The sequence below is a fragment of the Notolepis coatsorum genome (genome assembly GCF_963971535.1).
Source record: "Notolepis coatsorum genome assembly, chromosome: 10".
NCBI lineage: Eukaryota > Metazoa > Chordata > Actinopteri > Aulopiformes > Paralepididae > Notolepis > Notolepis coatsorum.
Genome location: NC_140174.1, coordinates 32146456 through 32165468, shown reverse-complemented (window position 1 = coordinate 32165468; position 19013 = coordinate 32146456). Strand labels below are relative to the sequence as shown.

General features: G+C 42.3%; 1 protein-coding gene across 1 annotated transcript; it reads right to left on the bottom strand.

Annotated features, from left to right (window-relative positions):
* Positions 1-400: 400 nt before the first annotated feature.
* Positions 401-4621, bottom strand: LOC311236296 (uncharacterized protein). The gene is made up of 3 exons (XM_084323981.1): positions 3918-4621; positions 3655-3775; positions 401-2150 (listed from the first exon to the last, which is right to left on the bottom strand). The coding sequence occupies exons 1-2, from the start codon at positions 4426-4428 to the stop codon at positions 3657-3659; spliced, it is 630 nt and encodes a 209-aa protein (XP_084180107.1). The 5' UTR covers positions 4429-4621; the 3' UTR covers positions 401-2150; positions 3655-3656.
* Positions 4622-19013: the final 14392 nt, after the last annotated feature.

Sequence of the window (19013 nt, the reverse complement as noted above, 5' to 3'; positions counted from 1 at the left end):
ATTGCACTTGGTTCTGTCGCAAACAAATCCTGAATGAAATGCATCCTTAGCGAGGCAGTAAAGATGGCGGCGTTCTGTTTTCGTTCAGAGGCGTCGAGTAGGGGGTATCTGCAGAGCCGCAGAGCCAGGCTGGACCAATAGGGTCGCTTGGAACCGAGTAGGGTATATCTGCAGAGCCGCAAGCCAACTTTATTATTATGATAAAAAACAGCGGTGACGCGGTATTCAGCCTAACTCTGCGGTGAGCGTGATGCAACAGCGATACCGCGGTAATGCGGTTATCGCGGCAGCTCTAGACAAGACGCTTGGTCCGCTGCGCCCCCCCGGCCGCCCCCCATGGGTATATTTTATTAACTCGTAATATACCAAATTCTAGTAAAAAGTACAACTTCAAACATGATTATGTTTCAAATGATAAATACTTTATTATTATGGCTCAGACACACAAGGAAACCATGTGTAGGCTACTATGAAAGGCTACATGATTGCAAAAATATCCACACAAAAAGTAAATAAAAAAAATATATACCATTTGGCTAAATCTTCAAGGTATTTTCTTTTCAAATATAAAGAAACATTTAAACATATACATTGCAGTGTTTCCCCTAGGATTCGTTTCAGGGGGGGGTGGTAGGCCCCCAGAACTACTAGTGTTTTCACGGGGGGGACGTGTCACGGATACGTGGTATCAAGTCAACAGTGTCGTCATAGCCGTAAGGCGGTTGTTAGTATCGGTGCATTTCTCTACACTGAGCTGAAATGAAACGATTGCACATAAGTTAGGTAAATAAATATTAACAAGGTGATTGATTGAATGAAAATTGTATTAACAGATTGCAGAATGGGTACAATACAGTACGGCTAATTTACACACAATTGTTAAGGGGATGCAGACCAGAGAAAGACTTTCGTCTCGTTTACATCAGGGTCCCCCATTTTCAATTCATAATGAATTGTAAGTAAGGGTGCAATTAGCACCGTGCAATCCATTCTTTGTGGATCTAGCCCTGAGACTTGTTATGTGCGATGCTAGTCAGTCTCGGAATGGATTTGGTAGCTTTTTTCTGCATCTCCGTAGACGGTGCCGCACCACCGTTTTAATGTCTTAGTGAAGATTGATTTATATGAAAACCGATTTATGTATAATTTAGCTAGCTCGCCAACGTTACTGTGATTAAAGCAAACTTTAATAAAAAAAACATTAATTTTTTTTTTTTATTATTTAAAATAAATTATAATTTTTTCTGGAGGAGCGGGGTGTCCCGTTGGCGGGGCGGGCCGCACCCCCTAGGCAATGGTAGGGGAAACACTGCATTAACACACACCAGATATCTTAGAAATAAAACATTTATAGGCTATTGTCTCTGTACACTTTTGGCCAGTGTAGACATTTATAAGTAATAAGGATGGCAATGCACAGATGTTAAAACAGTTAAAGGGGAACTATCTTATAAATGGCCTTTTTGAGTGTTTAGCATTGTTTCCTAGCTATGTGAACTTATATTAATATGATGATTATGATCTATGTCTCTAATTCTCATATTGGCGCATTCTTCCAATTCTCCTCTCACAATATTCACCCTCACTGAACTGAGTCATCTGAAAATGTGCTGATTTGTGATGTCAGAGAGACACAGCTGCATGATAGTGTGGCTGTGTGGCATCAGGTACATGATGAGCTGCACACAGTGGTTGGAGCCCAGGCTCAAAACGGCTTAAGATCTTGAGGTAGAAAAATGCTGTTTTTGAGGACTTGATTAGAAATACAAAACAATGAAAAAAAAATAACAGAGGTGTTCCATAGACTCACAGGAATTGTGTAAAAGTGCCCAAATAGTGAAAGAAATAGTAAAATAGTTCCCCTTTAACACTGTCAAGTGGCTGTATGCAGAAGCAACCATGAATGCTACATTTAGTCTGGATAGAAGAGGTCCTTCGGGCGAACCACCACCGCCCCCCCCCCCCCAAACCCAGAGGGTCCTGTTGTTAAAGGCCGCACCTCCGCGGACCCACCCCGGTCCGGCGGACACACCGAACCCCGGTGAGCGGGGTGACTTTCTCGGTCCGCCCTCGTCTCCTCTCAGTCTTCAGCTCGGATGGCGTGATGGGGAGAAGATCCTTGCTAAATGCATGGCATGGTGCAAAAACACCTGCGGAACGAGATACAAAGAACTCGTTAGTGTTTCAAACACCTGAGGAACAAGATACAAAGAACTCCTTACAGTTTCAAACACCAGAGGAACAACATACAAAGAACTCCTTAGATTTTTTTTTACTCCAAAAAAATTAAAGATACAATTATAATTTGGCCCTCTGTACGATCAATAATGGCAAGAACTATAATAATAATACAAAAAAAAAAGATACGCCATCAGTTTACAAACTGTAATCTTAGCAGCAAATCAGATATCAGTAACATTGTAATCCTGCTCGGCAAAGCATTCATAATGAAGCGGAAAATATACACACAGTATATCAGACATGAAACCTAATCTAAAAACACACTGGATGATGGAAAGATTAACTAGATGAAAACTACAAACCTTGAGATTCCTAAAGGGGTGGAAACAACAAGCCTCTGGGGAAGGATGGGACTGAATACATAAATAAATAAAAAGCAGGTATCTCAACATAACCAATTATATGCTATACTCTGTTGCAGAGGGTTGTGGAGTAGGAGGACTGTGGGTGAGCCTATGTGGTGCCTGTCTTACATAAATATGTCGTATTTATGTGCATAACTGCATATATTTGTTTTAACGCACCTACATTTGTGAGTCACATGCGTGTGTGAGCATGAGTGTATAATCATGTATTACATTGTCTGTGTGGATGCATGCGGGTGTGTGTTGTATTGTATATATAATATATATATTTGTATGGGGGAATTAGATTGGTTCTTTTGGTCATGACATGTCAATTCAGACTCGTTCTAGACATTAAGTGTGGGGTCGCCAAAAAAAATCCTAAATAAAATGGGGTTGTGGTATAAAAGTGAGAAACCCTGATCTAGAGTGTCTAGATTGGTGGCTTTGGCCACATTATGTGACACCCCAGATATGTGTATAATATATATATGCATTAAATACAGTAAAGAAGATTAGTTAAAAACTTCTGAACAGGTAGGTGAGGACATGGGAGAGGAGGGCAGAGTTGGCGGTTAGAATCGGCAAGATGTAAGCATCGCCAACAAAACGCCATATCTTGGTTGCGATTGGTACGATTATTTCCTCAAAATATGACCAATTTAAGCCTCTGGTACGATACTATAATATATATAGTTGAAGTTGAACTAATCTTCTTTACTGTTTACAACTGTTTTATTATTGAAACAAAATATAAACAACATAGAATACATAAAGTATTTAATGCATACATATATTACACATATCTGGGGTGTCACATAATAAAAAATAAATTTACAATTATTACTATATATATATATATATAAAACACTAACGATATAGTAATAATTGTAAATAATATTATTTATTTATTTTTTGCAAACTTTCCCATCTGGCAACGCTGCTACTACTACTACTACTACTACTACTAACCAAAGCTAAATACCAATTCCAACTACAACTCGCCAAGGACTGCTCATGTCATAATCGTAATAATACAAAATTATAAAACGTTGCGGAGGTTTCATACCGTCAACGAATTCTCTTCCGTGGAGTGTGTACGACTGGAATCGGAGACGAGGAGGAATGGTGGCAACAACAGCTCTCGTTCGACTTGGTCTCTGTCGGCTTCTTGCGCTTCGCGAAGAAATCTGGGAGACGGAGGAGAAATCGCATTTAGTGTTCAATCACAGCGAACAAAACAAACCACCAAAACCCATTTCGTTAACGTGATAGTTGAGCATAAATCTTATAGTTAGTGTCCGGTTTGACCTAGTTTTGCGTGATATTCACCTGTAATGCGCGTCGTGTTGTCCGTGTCCGTCGTGGCCGACCTCTTGCGCAAGAGACGCGGGACCTGTGTGCGCGGCGGCCGCCTCCCCGGGTTCAGCCCGTCCGCGCGGCAGTTCTCTTGGTTCACTCCGCCGGGAGGCTGCTCAACCCCGGCGGGCGGCGTGTCCACAAAGTGTGGCTGCTCTCGAAGGTCCGACTCCGCGCTGCTGGGCTCCACCTCCGTCGGCACAGTGCCCCGGTAGAAGACGGGGGTCGTCTCCGCGCAGCTCTCTTCCCACTCGTAGTCCCCGTCCAGCGGGGTGTTGGCCTCGAAGTTGAAGTTCCACCTCTGCCGGTCCGTCTCCAGAGTCTCCCCGAGCTTGGCTCTCATCTCCCGGTGCAGTTCGTCGTGGTCCACCGGGCCGAAGAGGTTGCGGCAGGCGCTGGTCCTCCGTGCGTGCAGAGGAGGGACGGTTCTCCTCGCAGCCGCCAGCAGCTCCGGCGCAACGCTCGAGAACTGGACGGGAGACATCGCTCGTCTCCAAATATCCCAATAATAACAATAGAAGAGGGGAAACACGGGATTCTCACTGGAATTACTTGATCCCCGATGTCAGTCTGAGTATCACGGAGTGTCTTGTGTGCCCTGGTTTTAGTCATATGGTTCTACGGTGCGCCCTCGTTCGTCTCGTTCTTCACCAAGCGATTCGGTTTAAATGCACCTATCTCTTCAAAGTCCCAGAACAGCAGGGTTGCCGGATCTCGCGAGAGAGACGAGCAACCAGGTCAACAAAACAAGCCCAAAAATAAGCGACTTGGTTCGAGATCTGGCGGCCTTACAAATGAGTTGTGTATCACTTCGTTCTGACTTCGTGGTGACAGAAAAGCACCGTTTCGAATTTGTCTTTTATGTTTGCGTTGATATCAGTTGTTGGAGAAAAACGTTACTCTTTATGTTCTTGTTTGGGGGATTTGTAGAAAAAACGTTTGACTAGTTACTTCACCAGAAATGGATGGTAAAATAATTCGATATTATGAACATCTATGTTGTTTAGTATATCTGTTAAGTACTGCTCAGCACTGTTTCAAGACGCACAATGAGATCTTCTTCTTCTTCTTGAATATAGATGCACAAATGTTCTAGAATGTTTGATTATGACATCATACTGTGACGTCACAAATGTTCTAGGCTGTTCTATGACAAATAAGACGGTTCAATGACTATCTAAATCCATTCAATATTCCTAATGCTGTTTCAATGTAAGGTTATAAAAATAAACATATACACATTCATATAATACAATAACCTAAATATACAGCTAAGCCCCATTGTATTCTGAAATGTAGACTTTGACAGTGTAGGCAACTAAGCCAATAGAAATAAGGTATAACTCATGAGTGCTTTGGCTCCTACAGTATTGGTAATTTAGAAAGGGTTAGTAGTCAATACACGCACACACACACAGAGAGACATGCCTATGTGTATTTATTGACTCATTGCAAGGTATCGCAAGAGTAACAATCAACCAGGTCAAAACAAACAACATGGTTCTCAAAAAAAACAAGAGGCGACTTTACCAGCTAATTGTGTCACTTATGACTTCGAGGTGACAGAGAAAAGCACCGTTTCTAACTTGTATTTTACATTTGTAACGTAGGTTCACGTTACTCATATGTTCTTGTTTGTGGAATTGGTAGAACAAACATTTGACTAGTTACTTTTGATGCAGACCAAAGACGTTTGTCTTGTTTACATCAGGGTCCCCCATTTTCAGTACTGTCACGACATTGAAGGTATTGGTAATTGACTGTTGTTTGACTTGTATCTATGGAGTTGCTATGGTGTAAGGTAATGATAACCATTAACTATAATATAATGAGAAAGGGTTAATTGTTAACACACGCAGGTCAGGTGAGCGCGTTCGTACATACAGAAAGACATGCATGGACATGCCCAATGTGTATTTACTAATGACTAGTTCTCTTATCGAGCAATAGGGGGCATCATTTCACCATAACCATCAAGTGACTTGGAGCAATTTATATAATGTATTTTTAAATTGTATTTATTTTGCATTTGCAACCATTTAAAAAATACAGTAAGATGTCATTTTAAAATGTTCTTTTTAACTTTTAAAGAAGTTGAACAAAACCAACTGGCCAACACAAAAATTTGGAGATACCAGGAGACAGGACAGTACACCAGGTGGTGTGGAGGGGGCCGTAGGAGGACAACAACCCAGTAGCAGGACCGCTATCTGGTCCTTTGTGCAAGGAGGAGCACTGCCAGAGCCCTACAAAACGACCTCCAGCAGGTCACTAATGTGCATGTTTCTGCTTAAACTGTGAGAAGCAGACTCCATGAGGGTGGTATGAGGGCTCGATGTCCACAAGTGGGGCCTGTGCTCGCAGCCCAACACTGTGCAGCCCGATTGGCATTTGCCAGAGAACACCAGGATTGGCAGATTCGCCATTGGCAGGCACCCTGTGCTCTTCACGAATGAGAGCAGGTTCACACTGAGCACATGTGACAGATGTGACAGTCTGGAGACGCTGTGGAGAACGTTCTGCTGCCTGCAACATCCTCCAGTATGATCGGTTTGGCGTGGGTCAGTGATGGTCTGGCCTGGGGAGGCATATCCTTGGAGGGCCGCACTGACCTCCATGTGCTAGCCAGAGGTACCATGACTGCCATTAGGTACTGGGATGAGATCCTTAGACCCATTGTCAGACCATATGCTGGTGCAGTGGGCCCTGGGTTCCTTCTCATGCATGACAATGCTCGGCCTCATGTGGCTGGAGTGTGTCAGCAGTTCCTGCATGATGAAGGCGTTGATGCTATGGACTGGCCTGCCCATTCCCCAGACCTGAATCCAATTGAGCATCTCTGGGACATCATGTCTCGTTCCATCCACCGACGCCACGTCGCACCACAGACTGTCCAGGAGTTGACTGATGCCCTGATCCAGGTCTGGGAGGAGATCCCTCAGGAGAACATCAGGAGCCTCATCAGGAGCATGCCCAGACATGGACACACTGGACCCTTGATTGACCATCTCAAATAATGTATTAATGATGCGAATCACGGCTCTTTGAAGGGAGCCAGATCTTTTGGCTCTGTTCCTTTCCAATAGCCGTTCATCATTATTTTTTTATTTTAGGGGGAGGGGCGGGGGTTACTTGGTTTATCAGTCTAAAATCAAAATCTTTGGTTTATCTGTGGAATAATCTCTAGGATGATATGCATGATATGTCTTTTTGTCCTGCGGAATGAGGAGATGCAACGTTTGCCTACTTTTGGTTAATTTCCCTAATCTTCCAGTGCCTGTTTGTCACCACAAATTCCTTATTCCTCAGGAAAACCTCCCTGGGTTGACCCATCTTCTCTGGGTGTTTAGTAGTCTGGTGTCGCTTCAGTTTACAGGGTTTCATATTTTCATTTGCCAGTTTCTCACCACAAACGACACATTCAGTTTTAATTTTGTCCATTGCCTCCATGAAGCCAAACTCAATATAACTGTCTTGCTCTGCTTGCTGAGCCCTGTGAAATGTTGCTGGTGTTCACATCTACACATGCCCATATCCTCACAATATCGTTACTTATTTATTTTTATATGAAGTTTATAGGCTTTCTATATATTATTTTTTTTCTTTTCTAAATTAATATTTATATACACTTCTAAAATAACACTTTAAATCGGGGTATCTGCAGGGTGTTAAAGCTTTTAAAAAGTATTAAATTCTCAATTTAAGGACAAAGTCTTAAATGTCATTTGCACAACAGGAGATTAAATATATGAAATGTATTTCGTTTTTAAAATGATTAAAAGATTTAAAATGCAGCGTGTTTGTAAATGTTTTTGTTGTTGCTAGTATGGTTGTGAAATGTGTATTAAAAAGGTGAGTATTTTTTAACTTGTTGAAACCTGCAGATACTCTGCAAATGTAGTTTTCACAGAAATTAATGAAATGCTGAGACGTGTATATTTCAAATATAGCCTATGTAGTGGCTATTTGTCAACAACAACTAATAAAAACTAAAAAGCCACTGAAGCACCAGGGCAGCGTCAGGAGATCATATAGTTTTCAAACATAATTTTTCTGTATTCTTTGATTAACAGACAATAAATGCCACAAAACTGTCAAATGCTGTCTGGACAATGGACTTCCTGATCTGCGTGAGATTCGCTGCCCTGGTGCTTCAGTGGCTTTTTAGTTTTTATTAGTTGTTGTTGACAAATAGCCACTACAGCCTATATGAATTTGTATACACACAAATTCTTACACTCAAGTCAGTCAAGAGGGCTCGCCTCCCCGTGGAGCTTTGGTGACCCCTAGTGGGGGTTGGGGGCCACTGGTCTAGAAGACATGCTGAGAGTGGTCAGTGTTGGCGACACGCAGGATGCCTGATTACTTTTACCAACGGATTTCCAGTTCCGCGATCTGATTGGCCAATGACGTTTCTGGTCGCGCCAATCATGTGACGCCTGTTTCTCTCACCGGTTAAGCTTAGGCTCTCTTTCGAAGTTGGTTAAGGTTAGAGTTTGTCTTAGAGCAGGGCGATAGAACACCAGCCCTGATTCCAAACTCTAACCTTAACCAACTTCGAAAGAGTCGCCTAAGCTTAACCAGTGATAAACTTGGCGTTAGGTAGTTTGCAGCTGTTCGAGGCGGAAATGGGCGCGTCACGCGATTAGGCACACATGTCACATGACCATAAACGTCAGTGGCCAATCAGATCGCACCAGAAACGTCAGTGGCCAATCAGATCGCAGAACTGGAAATCCGTTGGGTGTCTCAGACATAGATATCTATGGTCTCAGAGGCGTGATTTTTTTTTCGTAGCCTATGTTTGCGGAGACGCTCTCTGATTGGCCACTGACGTTTCTGGTCGTGTGACATGTGTGGCCAATCGTGTGACGCCTGTTTCTTTCACCGGTTAAGCTTAGGCACTCTTTCGAAGTTGGTTATATATCGTATAGCTCCGCTCTGCGTCATACTGTAATACTCTTCCATATCAGTATTAGCACTGAATACATTTTCACATGCACCTTTACACACCTCATCTGTCTGGCCACACCCCCATCCGCTCCTCTACATAAGCAGGGGTGTGGCCATACTAACAGCTCCTTCTTTGTTTTCACCACGGCAAGTGTCTGTATACACCACTTTGAGACTGCTGAAATATTGAAGAGGAGCTGCGTTGACATTGTTTCTTGTTTTTTTCTCTCTCACCAATTTAAGAGAAAAAAGCTAAGTTATAATGTCTTCTTCGGGGGGTTCGAGCGCTCGCAACGTCACCCTTCACCAAAGGTTCTCCATTGCCGCATCCGCCGTGCGTCGTGGGGCTGCGCTGACTCCGCGGTCGTGGCAGACGCACCCGATCGGCGTCCGGTGGAGAGTTTGCCTCTCCGAGGAGCTGTTGAGCCAAGGCCGTCTCCTGTGAGATGGCCTAGTTCCAGCTCTGGTTCCCCCGCTGGGGGGCGGTCGGCCGATAGGCTGACGGCTCCTGAAGGCTCTGGTAGCGGAGGATCTGAGACGCAAGCTCTTCGCCTCTGCTCGTTCCCGTCGTAAGAGGGTGGCCTGCAGGGGCGAACGGCCTGGCTTTGGTGAGCTGCTGGAGCCAGACGAGGGTGCTTCTGCTTCTCCTTGTCCGATGGAAACAGAGGATTTTATGGTGGGAGCGGAGGCGCTCTTGTTTGACGCCCCGCCCCTTTTGAGGTGTGACGTCCGCTTTCTGATTTAATGACTTCCTCATTCTGAGCCCCGCCCCTTTTCTGAGTCGAGACTTCCACATTCTGAGCCCCGCCCCTTTTCAGCATCGTGACTTCCTCTTTCTGAGCCACACCCCCATGGCTCAGAACTTCTGTCACTGACCATATATGGGCATAGTGATTGATTGATTTATGACCCTAAGCTGTGTGTGTGTGTGTGTGTGTGTGTGTGGGTGATGTAGCCAAAAGCATCATGCTGTTGTTTTGACTCAGCTGAAGGCTGTGTGCTTCCACCTGTTGGCTGTCAAACTGAAACCCGGGGGGCATTCCTCCATGTTCCCTGTCAGTCTGAAACCTGGGTGTTTCTGCAGAACGTGAGCCCCCTCTGGTGTTCGCAGAATGTAGGTGGACAATGGTTTTTCAATGTGTTCAGTGTTTATAGAATTGAGCGTTGAGGAAAGAAAGACTAACGTTAGAGAACTATGAAGAGGCAAAAGCCATCCGGCCATCCAGTTTAAAAAGAGAAGAAAAGAAGAAGACGAGAAACGTGCCAAGGTGAAAGGTATGCAATTATGTACAACTTCCAACTTCCCAACCCCCCCCCCCCACTCCTACCCACCCCCCCCCCCCCACTCCTACCCAACCCCCCCCCCCCCACCCACCCAACCACCTCCAATGTACAGTCCCCCCCCACCCCCACCTACCCAATCCAATGTACAGTTTCTACGCCTAATGTATATACTCTTTTCTTTCTGGACTCTTTTTGTATCACAAACAGTACTGTAATTGCAAATCTGGTATGTCATAAATGTATAGATGTAGCAGTACTGTCTATCTGTATGTCATGTATGTCATATATGTTACGATGAATTGAAAATGGGGGACTCTGATGTAAACAAGACGAAAGTCTTTCTCTGGTCTTCATCCTCTTAACAATTGTATGTATTGAGCTGTACTGTACTGTACCCATTCTGCAATCTGTTAATAAAGTTTTCATTCATTCATTCATTCATTCATTCATTCATTCATTCATTCATTCATTCATTCATTCATTCATTCATTCATTCATTCATTCATTCATTCCAAGACCTGCCACACCAAGAGCTGATGAAGCAAGCAGAGGCACTTGTACACACCTTAAACCATGGAGGGCAATCTGATTTGGATGGGAAGGAGCTGGCTCAGGAGTTGGACAATTTGATGTGATTGATGACTTTGCAGCGAGGAAGGCCAGAAGGATTGCACTGTAAATGGAAACCAGTAGGAGCTACAGGCTAACCTTGAAGTGTGATGATAGGGAGTGGAATGTAAATAGTTCTTTAGACAAAGTGAATTTGTCATTTTCATTTATTTGTTTGTTTATTTAGCATATTATATTTTGATTATATATGTGTAACATATTTTACAATACATAATTTTCTTTTAAAGCAAATTTGCACGTTATTTTATTGTTTGTTATTATTATTATTATTATTATTATTATTATTATTATTATTATTATTATTATTATTATTATTATTATTATTATTATTATTATTGTGTGTTAGCTAAGTTGTTTATTTGTTTTAATTCTTTAGTGTGCATTTTACATTTATTCTTAGCTCTTGTTCTTGCTTGTAAAAATTATAGGTGCAGTACTTTACTGTATAACTGTTAACCCTTTCACTGCCACACGACGGAGGGTTAACCCTTTACTATCACACAACCGACGGTCGTGAAAGGGTTAACCTTCGGTGTATTGTCGCAGTGAAAAGGGTTAACCGGTTGGTAGCGCTGCAATGTTTTGATTTTGGGGGGGGGGGGGGGGGCTCAGACCGACCGACCGTTTTAGATTTTTGGCTCATTTTCCCTTATGTTAGAATTTTTTTTATGTAAAAATAATGGTTACAGATATAGAGGGGTGCGCCAAAACTGCGCAGAGCATAAGAAAATATATAAAAAAATATGTGGTGATGCAGTGGTGAATCTCGCCTAGGGCGCCAAATGTGCTAGGTCCGCCCCTGGGGTTCCCTTTTATACGTTTCAGCTGGGACAGCGGCGCTGTGGCTTGCTTGGCGCTACCCACGGTGCTGAACTAAACAGCAGAGAGGCAATTGAAAAATCTAATTTCTCTCTATCTTAACTTTCACTTATACAAAAACAGACTGAACGGATATATATAACAGACCTGCTGGGGCAGCGGACTGAGAGCAGGGGACACAAACAGGCTGGATAAGATGGTCAAGAAGGCCAGTAGCGTGGTTGGGGTGGAGCTGGACTCTAGCGAGGGTGGCGGAGAGGAGGAACCTTGCTAAGCTCCAGGCCATCAGGGAAAACCCCTCCCACCCACTATACACAGACTTGGCTGACAGGAGGAGCATGTTATAGGCCAGGGGTAGGCAACCTTAGGCACGCGTGCCTGCATAGGCACGCGGGGGCATTTGCATAGGCACAGGGGGCAGCAATAAAAAAAAAAAAAAAAAAAAAAAAAAAAAAAAAATTTTTTTTTTTTTTTTTGCTTTGAAATATTATAGTGAACTATTTTGCACTGTTGTCGCATTTATCTTGTTGAAATCCTCCCACAGGTTCTTTTTACTTCCACATATTTAATTGAGACCCTTTATTTGTTTATTATTTCAATTTAGCTGGAAATACATTGCTACATCATTCAGTAACATTTGCAGAGCCTTATAACAAAAACATTATTACGGTCACCATTGTGACCAGTGGGATTAATCAACAAATTGTATTATTTATTTTTCTATTTCATTGAACATTGCACATGTTAAAAGCCATTTTTTTACTCAAAATGTGAGTATTACCAAGTCAACTTGTGTTCTTAAAACAATGACAATAAACATAGTTTTATTAGGTTGAAATAATGTGGTTGTGTACTTATTTTTCTGTTAACTTATTATGGATTGAAAACTGAAAACCTTAATGCACAGTAACTGAACTCAATATTTTTAAGTTCTGGTAACTAATAAATTTTTTTTACAGTGTAGTCTTGCGATCAATCAAAACTTATTTACACGATATACCTCACATTCACCCTCCATTCACATCCTGGTGTTCTCCTGGTGTTCTCCATTAGGCCTGTAGGTGGAGCTATGACAGCACACGTACAGTACACACACCGATGGTGTGTGATGTGTCCAAAAATGAATGGGCAAATGTGAGTGAAATGGTCGCACTGTATGCAGCTGTTTGTCTGCATTGCATTCCCCCCCCCCCCCCCCCCCCCAACTCAGATTTAGGGTTGATACAACCATCATAATAATATTGTTAATAATAACAATAACAATAATGATGTAATAATGTAAAAATTATCATTAAAAATACCTGATTATGAGAGAAAAAAAATTACGATGCATGGAATATTGTTGAGGCACACTAGTTACAACTATATTTCAAACAGGCACTCCATGTCAAAAAGGTTGCTGACCCCTGTTATAGGCTCACACTACCTAAATGCAGCACTGAACGGCACAGGAAGTCCTTCATTCCGACAGCCATCAGACTATACAATGCATCACTGTGCCTCACTGCATCACTGAGCACAGAGTGACAATTACCATCTTCCTGGACTCTTACTTTTTAAACAGCACTGTGCATTATTACACCTACTGTAGACTTCAGTATATTTTTACTGTATTTATTTACTGTATCTTTTATTCTATTTTTATTCTATTTCATTTTATTCTATTCATAGGCCATTTGTTTTGTTATTCTTATTTGTGACTTGTTCTGTCTAAATGTTTAATGTTGAGTGATTTGCAGTGTCAAATTTCCCTCAGGATAATACATTTCTATTCTATTCTATATCTTTGAAAAGTCTCCATTTATTCAACACTTCTGAATTCACTGACAAACTGAACTGAACTGACAAAAATAAGGTGCATAAAAAAGCAAACAAAATTCCTCCACAGGCTAATCACCATCATAAGTAGAGAGGCAAGCGGTGTTTGGGGACAGAGTGAAATCTTCTTAAAACACTGCCCCTCCACTCATTCCTGAACTTTTTTTGTTAAGTCCTTCTCAATGGCCAACTGAATTAAATTGGCCTTAGTTGCGTCGATGAAGCATACTAAGGCGATGTTCTGTAAAGACGTTCTTGAGGGTAGAAAACGAATTCTCACAGAGTGCCGTGCTAGCTTCAGTAGTGTTGTTGTTGACATCAGTGCCCACTAGGGCTGTCCCCGACTAAGGATTTGGATAGTTGACTTTGATTGACAATTTTTTTTTACCAGGGTGGGCACAGCTGACTCAGTGGGCGGGCCCGGCCCCCTAATGCCCGCCCATGGCGCCGGGACTGACTATGGGTGTCCCTGTTGTAGCTGATTGAAGTTGAGTGTGAGCCTCTTCAAATAGATCAAAGTTTGTGATCTTGGTGCATGTATTGCTAGGTGTGTTTTAACAGCGGGGGGTTACAACAACGACGTTTTGAAGGGGAGGGTGGAGGTGCGAATACACGACTCTGGGGAACGTTGTGACAGCACCTGAGGAAGCAGAAGCGAAACGCGTTGTGCAAAAAAAAGAAGCAAAAACCAGTCCTGAGAAGTGTGCGGTCCCTTCTTTCTTTTGAAGGTATTCTACTTTTAGTTTTATTTTTTAAAACTTAATTTTTTAGCGTTTATAGCTTTTTCTGGTCAAGCATAACCGACAGAAACAGGTTGAATGGGATGTAGAGTAGGGGAAGACACTCTGAGAAAATACGGCGGGTCCGGGAATCGAACTCGTGTACCCCAGATCCGTGACGAGCACGGTTGTCCCCGACGCCGAAATAGCGCCGAGATACGCGGTGAGCTACTGGAGCTCCCCCTACTTTTAGTTTTATATATCTCTCTTGCGCTGACCTGCACCTCCAGTCGGGGTCCAACTAGATGTGCACGAGTCTTATTTAGTTTAATATATATACATATATTATCTTTCAAATGCCCGAGTTCAATTTGGATTTAGTATCACCTGTGAGGATTCGGTGGTGGTGAGGACCCAATAGCAATCACAGGAACGAGGAAGAGAGACAGGCAGGACACAACGGGATGTAGTTTAACAAAAGGCTTTACTTATATTTACACAAGGCTTAAACTACAACAAAACAAGAATAGTACCTCAGCATAAGCTGGCAGATTACACGATACCAAAAACCCGATAACACGGTACAAACGTGGAGAGCACGGAAGGGTGCTGCGTGGAATCACAAACATTGATAAGATATGATATGATAACAATGATAACGAACCGACAGGGGAGTAACAGGAAAGGACAAAATATATAGGGAGACTAATTACTAACAAGACACACCTGGACAGACACACAGGCTGACAAACAATGACACCAAATATATGACAGGACTGACTAACAATACATACAAAATACAAAAGACAACACACTAGACCAGACCAGGAAACAGAGTGGGTAACAAAGACAACACCACGGAGAATACATTGAACATTAAGGACATATGGAGGATACACACATTAATTGCCAGTAGCAGTGGCAGGAATGGGAGTAACGGGAAAAGTCCACTAGAGGGGGGTGCAGGGCAGGGCCTCTGAGGTGCAGGGCAGGATCCCTAAACTGGCGGGGGAACGAAGCCAGGCTGCTGGACAGGCGGATCCTGACATCACCAGGCGTGCATAAGAACAGATAATGAGGGGACTTCCGGTACGAGAGGAAACGGGTAGCACGCGTGTGCTGGAGCTCCTGGTCGAATAAGTAAAAAAAACGGATGAATAAAGACAAAAAAAAAAAAAAATGGAGATGCAATCAAGGAACAAGGAGGAAACAAGGAATGAGAAGAAGAGAGAAAATGAGGGATCTCTGAGAAGGGAGAATTTGAAGATACAAAATCCCTGTCGCGAAGGAGAGAGGGACCAGGTGGAAGGAGGAGGTGGGCCGGCCGCGCTCGACAGGGAAGTGCCAGGATGGGCGGTCTGCATGCAGGCCGAGATATTGGCATATATGAAAACAATGACGGACGCAATATTGGCGGATATGCAGACAATTACGGACACGATAAGGACCGATGTCGGGAGGCTGGGGGAGGAATTGAAGACGGAGCAGGAGGATATCGGTGGAGAAATGGATGCGGGACTCAAAGCGGTCAATGAAAAGATGGTGGAACAGGGTGAGAGCGTGGCGGCGTTGGAAGGGAGAACGGCAGAGGTGGAGGAATGGGAAACGAAGATACATGAAGTACTGACAATTGCAATTCTACAACAAGAAAAAATGAAGGAAAAGCTGTCGGACATGGAAGGGAGACCGCGGAGAAATAATACCCGTTTATGGGGATTGGAGGACGGAGTGGAAAGGGAGTCTATGGCCCTGTATGTGGTGATGGAGATTCAGAGAGCCCACGGGGCGCCTGCGCCGAAGCAGCCCGCTGGCAGGCCCCCCGAGAGCGGTTGTGGTATATTCTTAAATCAATACATTAGATTAATCACAGTACAATGAGGTTGTTATCTGGAAGGAGGGAAAGATCATAAGTGATAGAATTTGGTCTCCTCATCTGACTTCCAATATAGCCAGCAAGGAATAAACGTGCAGTCCAGACCACAGAGTTCGAATTCAAACTCATGTATTTATTGCAGAGAGGCCAAAAGGTGAAAATGCATCAGTTACATACAGGGATTATTCATCATTTTTCATAAGACATGATTGTACAAAAGGATTGATGAGGTTTACATAATCATATAGCCCATTCACGGTGGCTCTTCACATCAAGACAGGTTTGCACATAAAAGTAGTCATGTTTAACAATGGAATAGACTATCTTACTCTTTGCCACCACATGAAACCTGGTCTAAGACTCTAGTTATCACAAACAGTGATTATTCCATATACAGTTTACTCACGTAGCGGCAAATAGCAGTCCCGCCCCCCTGTCTCTCCTTGGGGTGTGTGCTGTGGTTTCTTGAAGAGCACAGTCTTAACTCTAAAACCTTTTCTATATTTGTGTGGTTAATGTAATAACATGTAAATATATATGTAAGTACATATATATTCAGCATTTACCCAATGTGGAGTTGTCCATATTTTAATACCAGATTTCCTATATAAAGTATACTGAATTAATAGTTCCTTGGTTTTAGATTCTAGCAAGCTTTACAACCAGAGTGAAATAGCTTTATTACTTAACCAGTTTGACATTCCTAAATGGTATTCAAACCTAATGAGTAATACCTTTTAAATTGATATGGTTTAGTTTCCTACAGACTTAAGGCATTATTTGAACTGTGTGTCTTGTCTCTAATCTATTATTGTATGGATTTAAACAGTTTTACACATTGGTCTTGTTTCACAGAGGCATATCAGCTTCATTTAGCCTCTTGTTCTGTGGTTCAACCGTCACACCCTAGAAGGTGTTTCTTGTTCTATAGATTAGCAGTTGCTTGCGTGGGGGGGTTTGGAATGGCTGTGTCCTAAATACAGTTGAGTAAACAGCCTTAGCCTGAGGGGGTTCCTGAAGGCTCCCCAGGAATGTCACACAATACTGACGCCTGCTACTGTTTGTTCCAACTAATTTATACATACATGGATTTGTTATGAAATACCAGTCAAGGATACCATAAATCCTCACTTTGACAATTTAGATTGTCATAAACCAGTATCTTGACTTGATTTCTATACATACTAACCATACAATTTAACATAATAACAAAAATCATAATTTGTTCCAATTTTTCTCAATTTTTTCTCAATGTTTTCATTATTCTTTGGTACATATCATCAATGAGCTTTTGCTCCTCAAGGCTCATAGCCAGAGGCCCACCTTTTAAACAACAACTTTGGATTTGTTGAAAACAATTAAAACCAATTTTTATCTAAAAATTACACATTTAATTACACATTTAATCTAAAAATCACCAATTTAATACCCAGTATTCTTAATCTACAGAAAGTTGTTTCCACACTCTTTTATATGATCTCGTTGAGAGAAAACATACATTAGTATCACAATACTAATTTTACATAAATTTCTTTTCTCCTGTTAATTCTTTCTTAAAATAGTACAATCACGTTTGCATAATTAATCAATTGGCTTTCTCATCTATCCTCCCCCCTTATGACCATCCCTGGTCATACCACCTTACCACCTTGGTCCCCACAACTTCAGTCCGAGCGGGAAAAGCAGATACTCTACGAGAAAAAACGTTCACTATCCATCCTCACTTTGACCCTAATCGAGGTGTATGTCCTTACCCTGCGTTGTGTCTTAATTTATCCGCCCTCTGTTTGCGCGTCTTACCAAATCAAATGTGCACAAACAGAGACCATCAGTAGCTATTGTTCAGTTATTTCCCTGTCCCCTACAGTCCAACCAAAACTTCATAATTCCTCAGAGAATCCTGTCCACACATTTTCAGCTCAGCCCTCAGACCGGCTCCGCACCCTCAGGCCAGGTCACATGCCCCAGGTCTAGTCATCTATTACCCCATGACAACCTGTCGTCAGATGATTCTTTTAGCCTGGAAATCTCTCCAAACCACATCTGTTCAGTTATTACAACCGGGCCCCCCCTGTATGGGGTTCTGTAGAGACGGGGGTCTCCGCGTACAAGAATTCTCTCACCACAATTTGGTAATTGACCACCTGGACTGCAGAGAAGCAGGGAAGATGAAATTCTACGTTACCGTGCCATATATTCTAATGTAATGTATTCCATGTGTCCTCTGAGTTGATCTGCATTCCCCCCCTCGACTGAGCTGTGAAGAGACAAAGCACACTGCAAATTCTCTTACACAATATTTCAACATACTTTTAAGAGAAGCCATCTTGATAATCCATATGCAAATGTAAAAATGAACTACTTAGCTTCCTTTGACATCCTGTTCTGACGTATTTCAGCTTTCACCAGTTCTCTCCCACCAGATCATGAAAAAATTGATTTAAACACAAAAGAAAAAGGCACAAATTAAACAAAGTCATACATTCCAATAAACACACACCACTTAGTTGTGGCATCCACACTCATGAAATATCCACGCATATCCACAAACATCAAAGGAATAAAAACAACCAGCTTCAAACATCACATGCACTCATCCTTTTCACTCATCATCCACACACACAAACGGAACAAAGCAATCCTGTCTCTGTGACTTGACACCTTTGAGTCCACATAGTCTCCACAGGCACCCTTTCCCCATACAGGCCTCATTCACACACATCCAGTCCAGAAAATTACAGATTAAAAATAGAAAAGAAATCTAAACATTTAAATTCAATGCCTCATCCATACATAAACTGATTACTCATCAGTGGCTGTTAACTTCTAAGACATTTAAAAGAAACAATATCAAATGAAAGTAATAAATCAAAATTACCACCGCTTTAAATTTTTTTTTAAAACAAAATACACTCTTTCATTCAAACAAACGATACCAAATGATAAGCGATAATAATTCCAGTTCTATTTGTA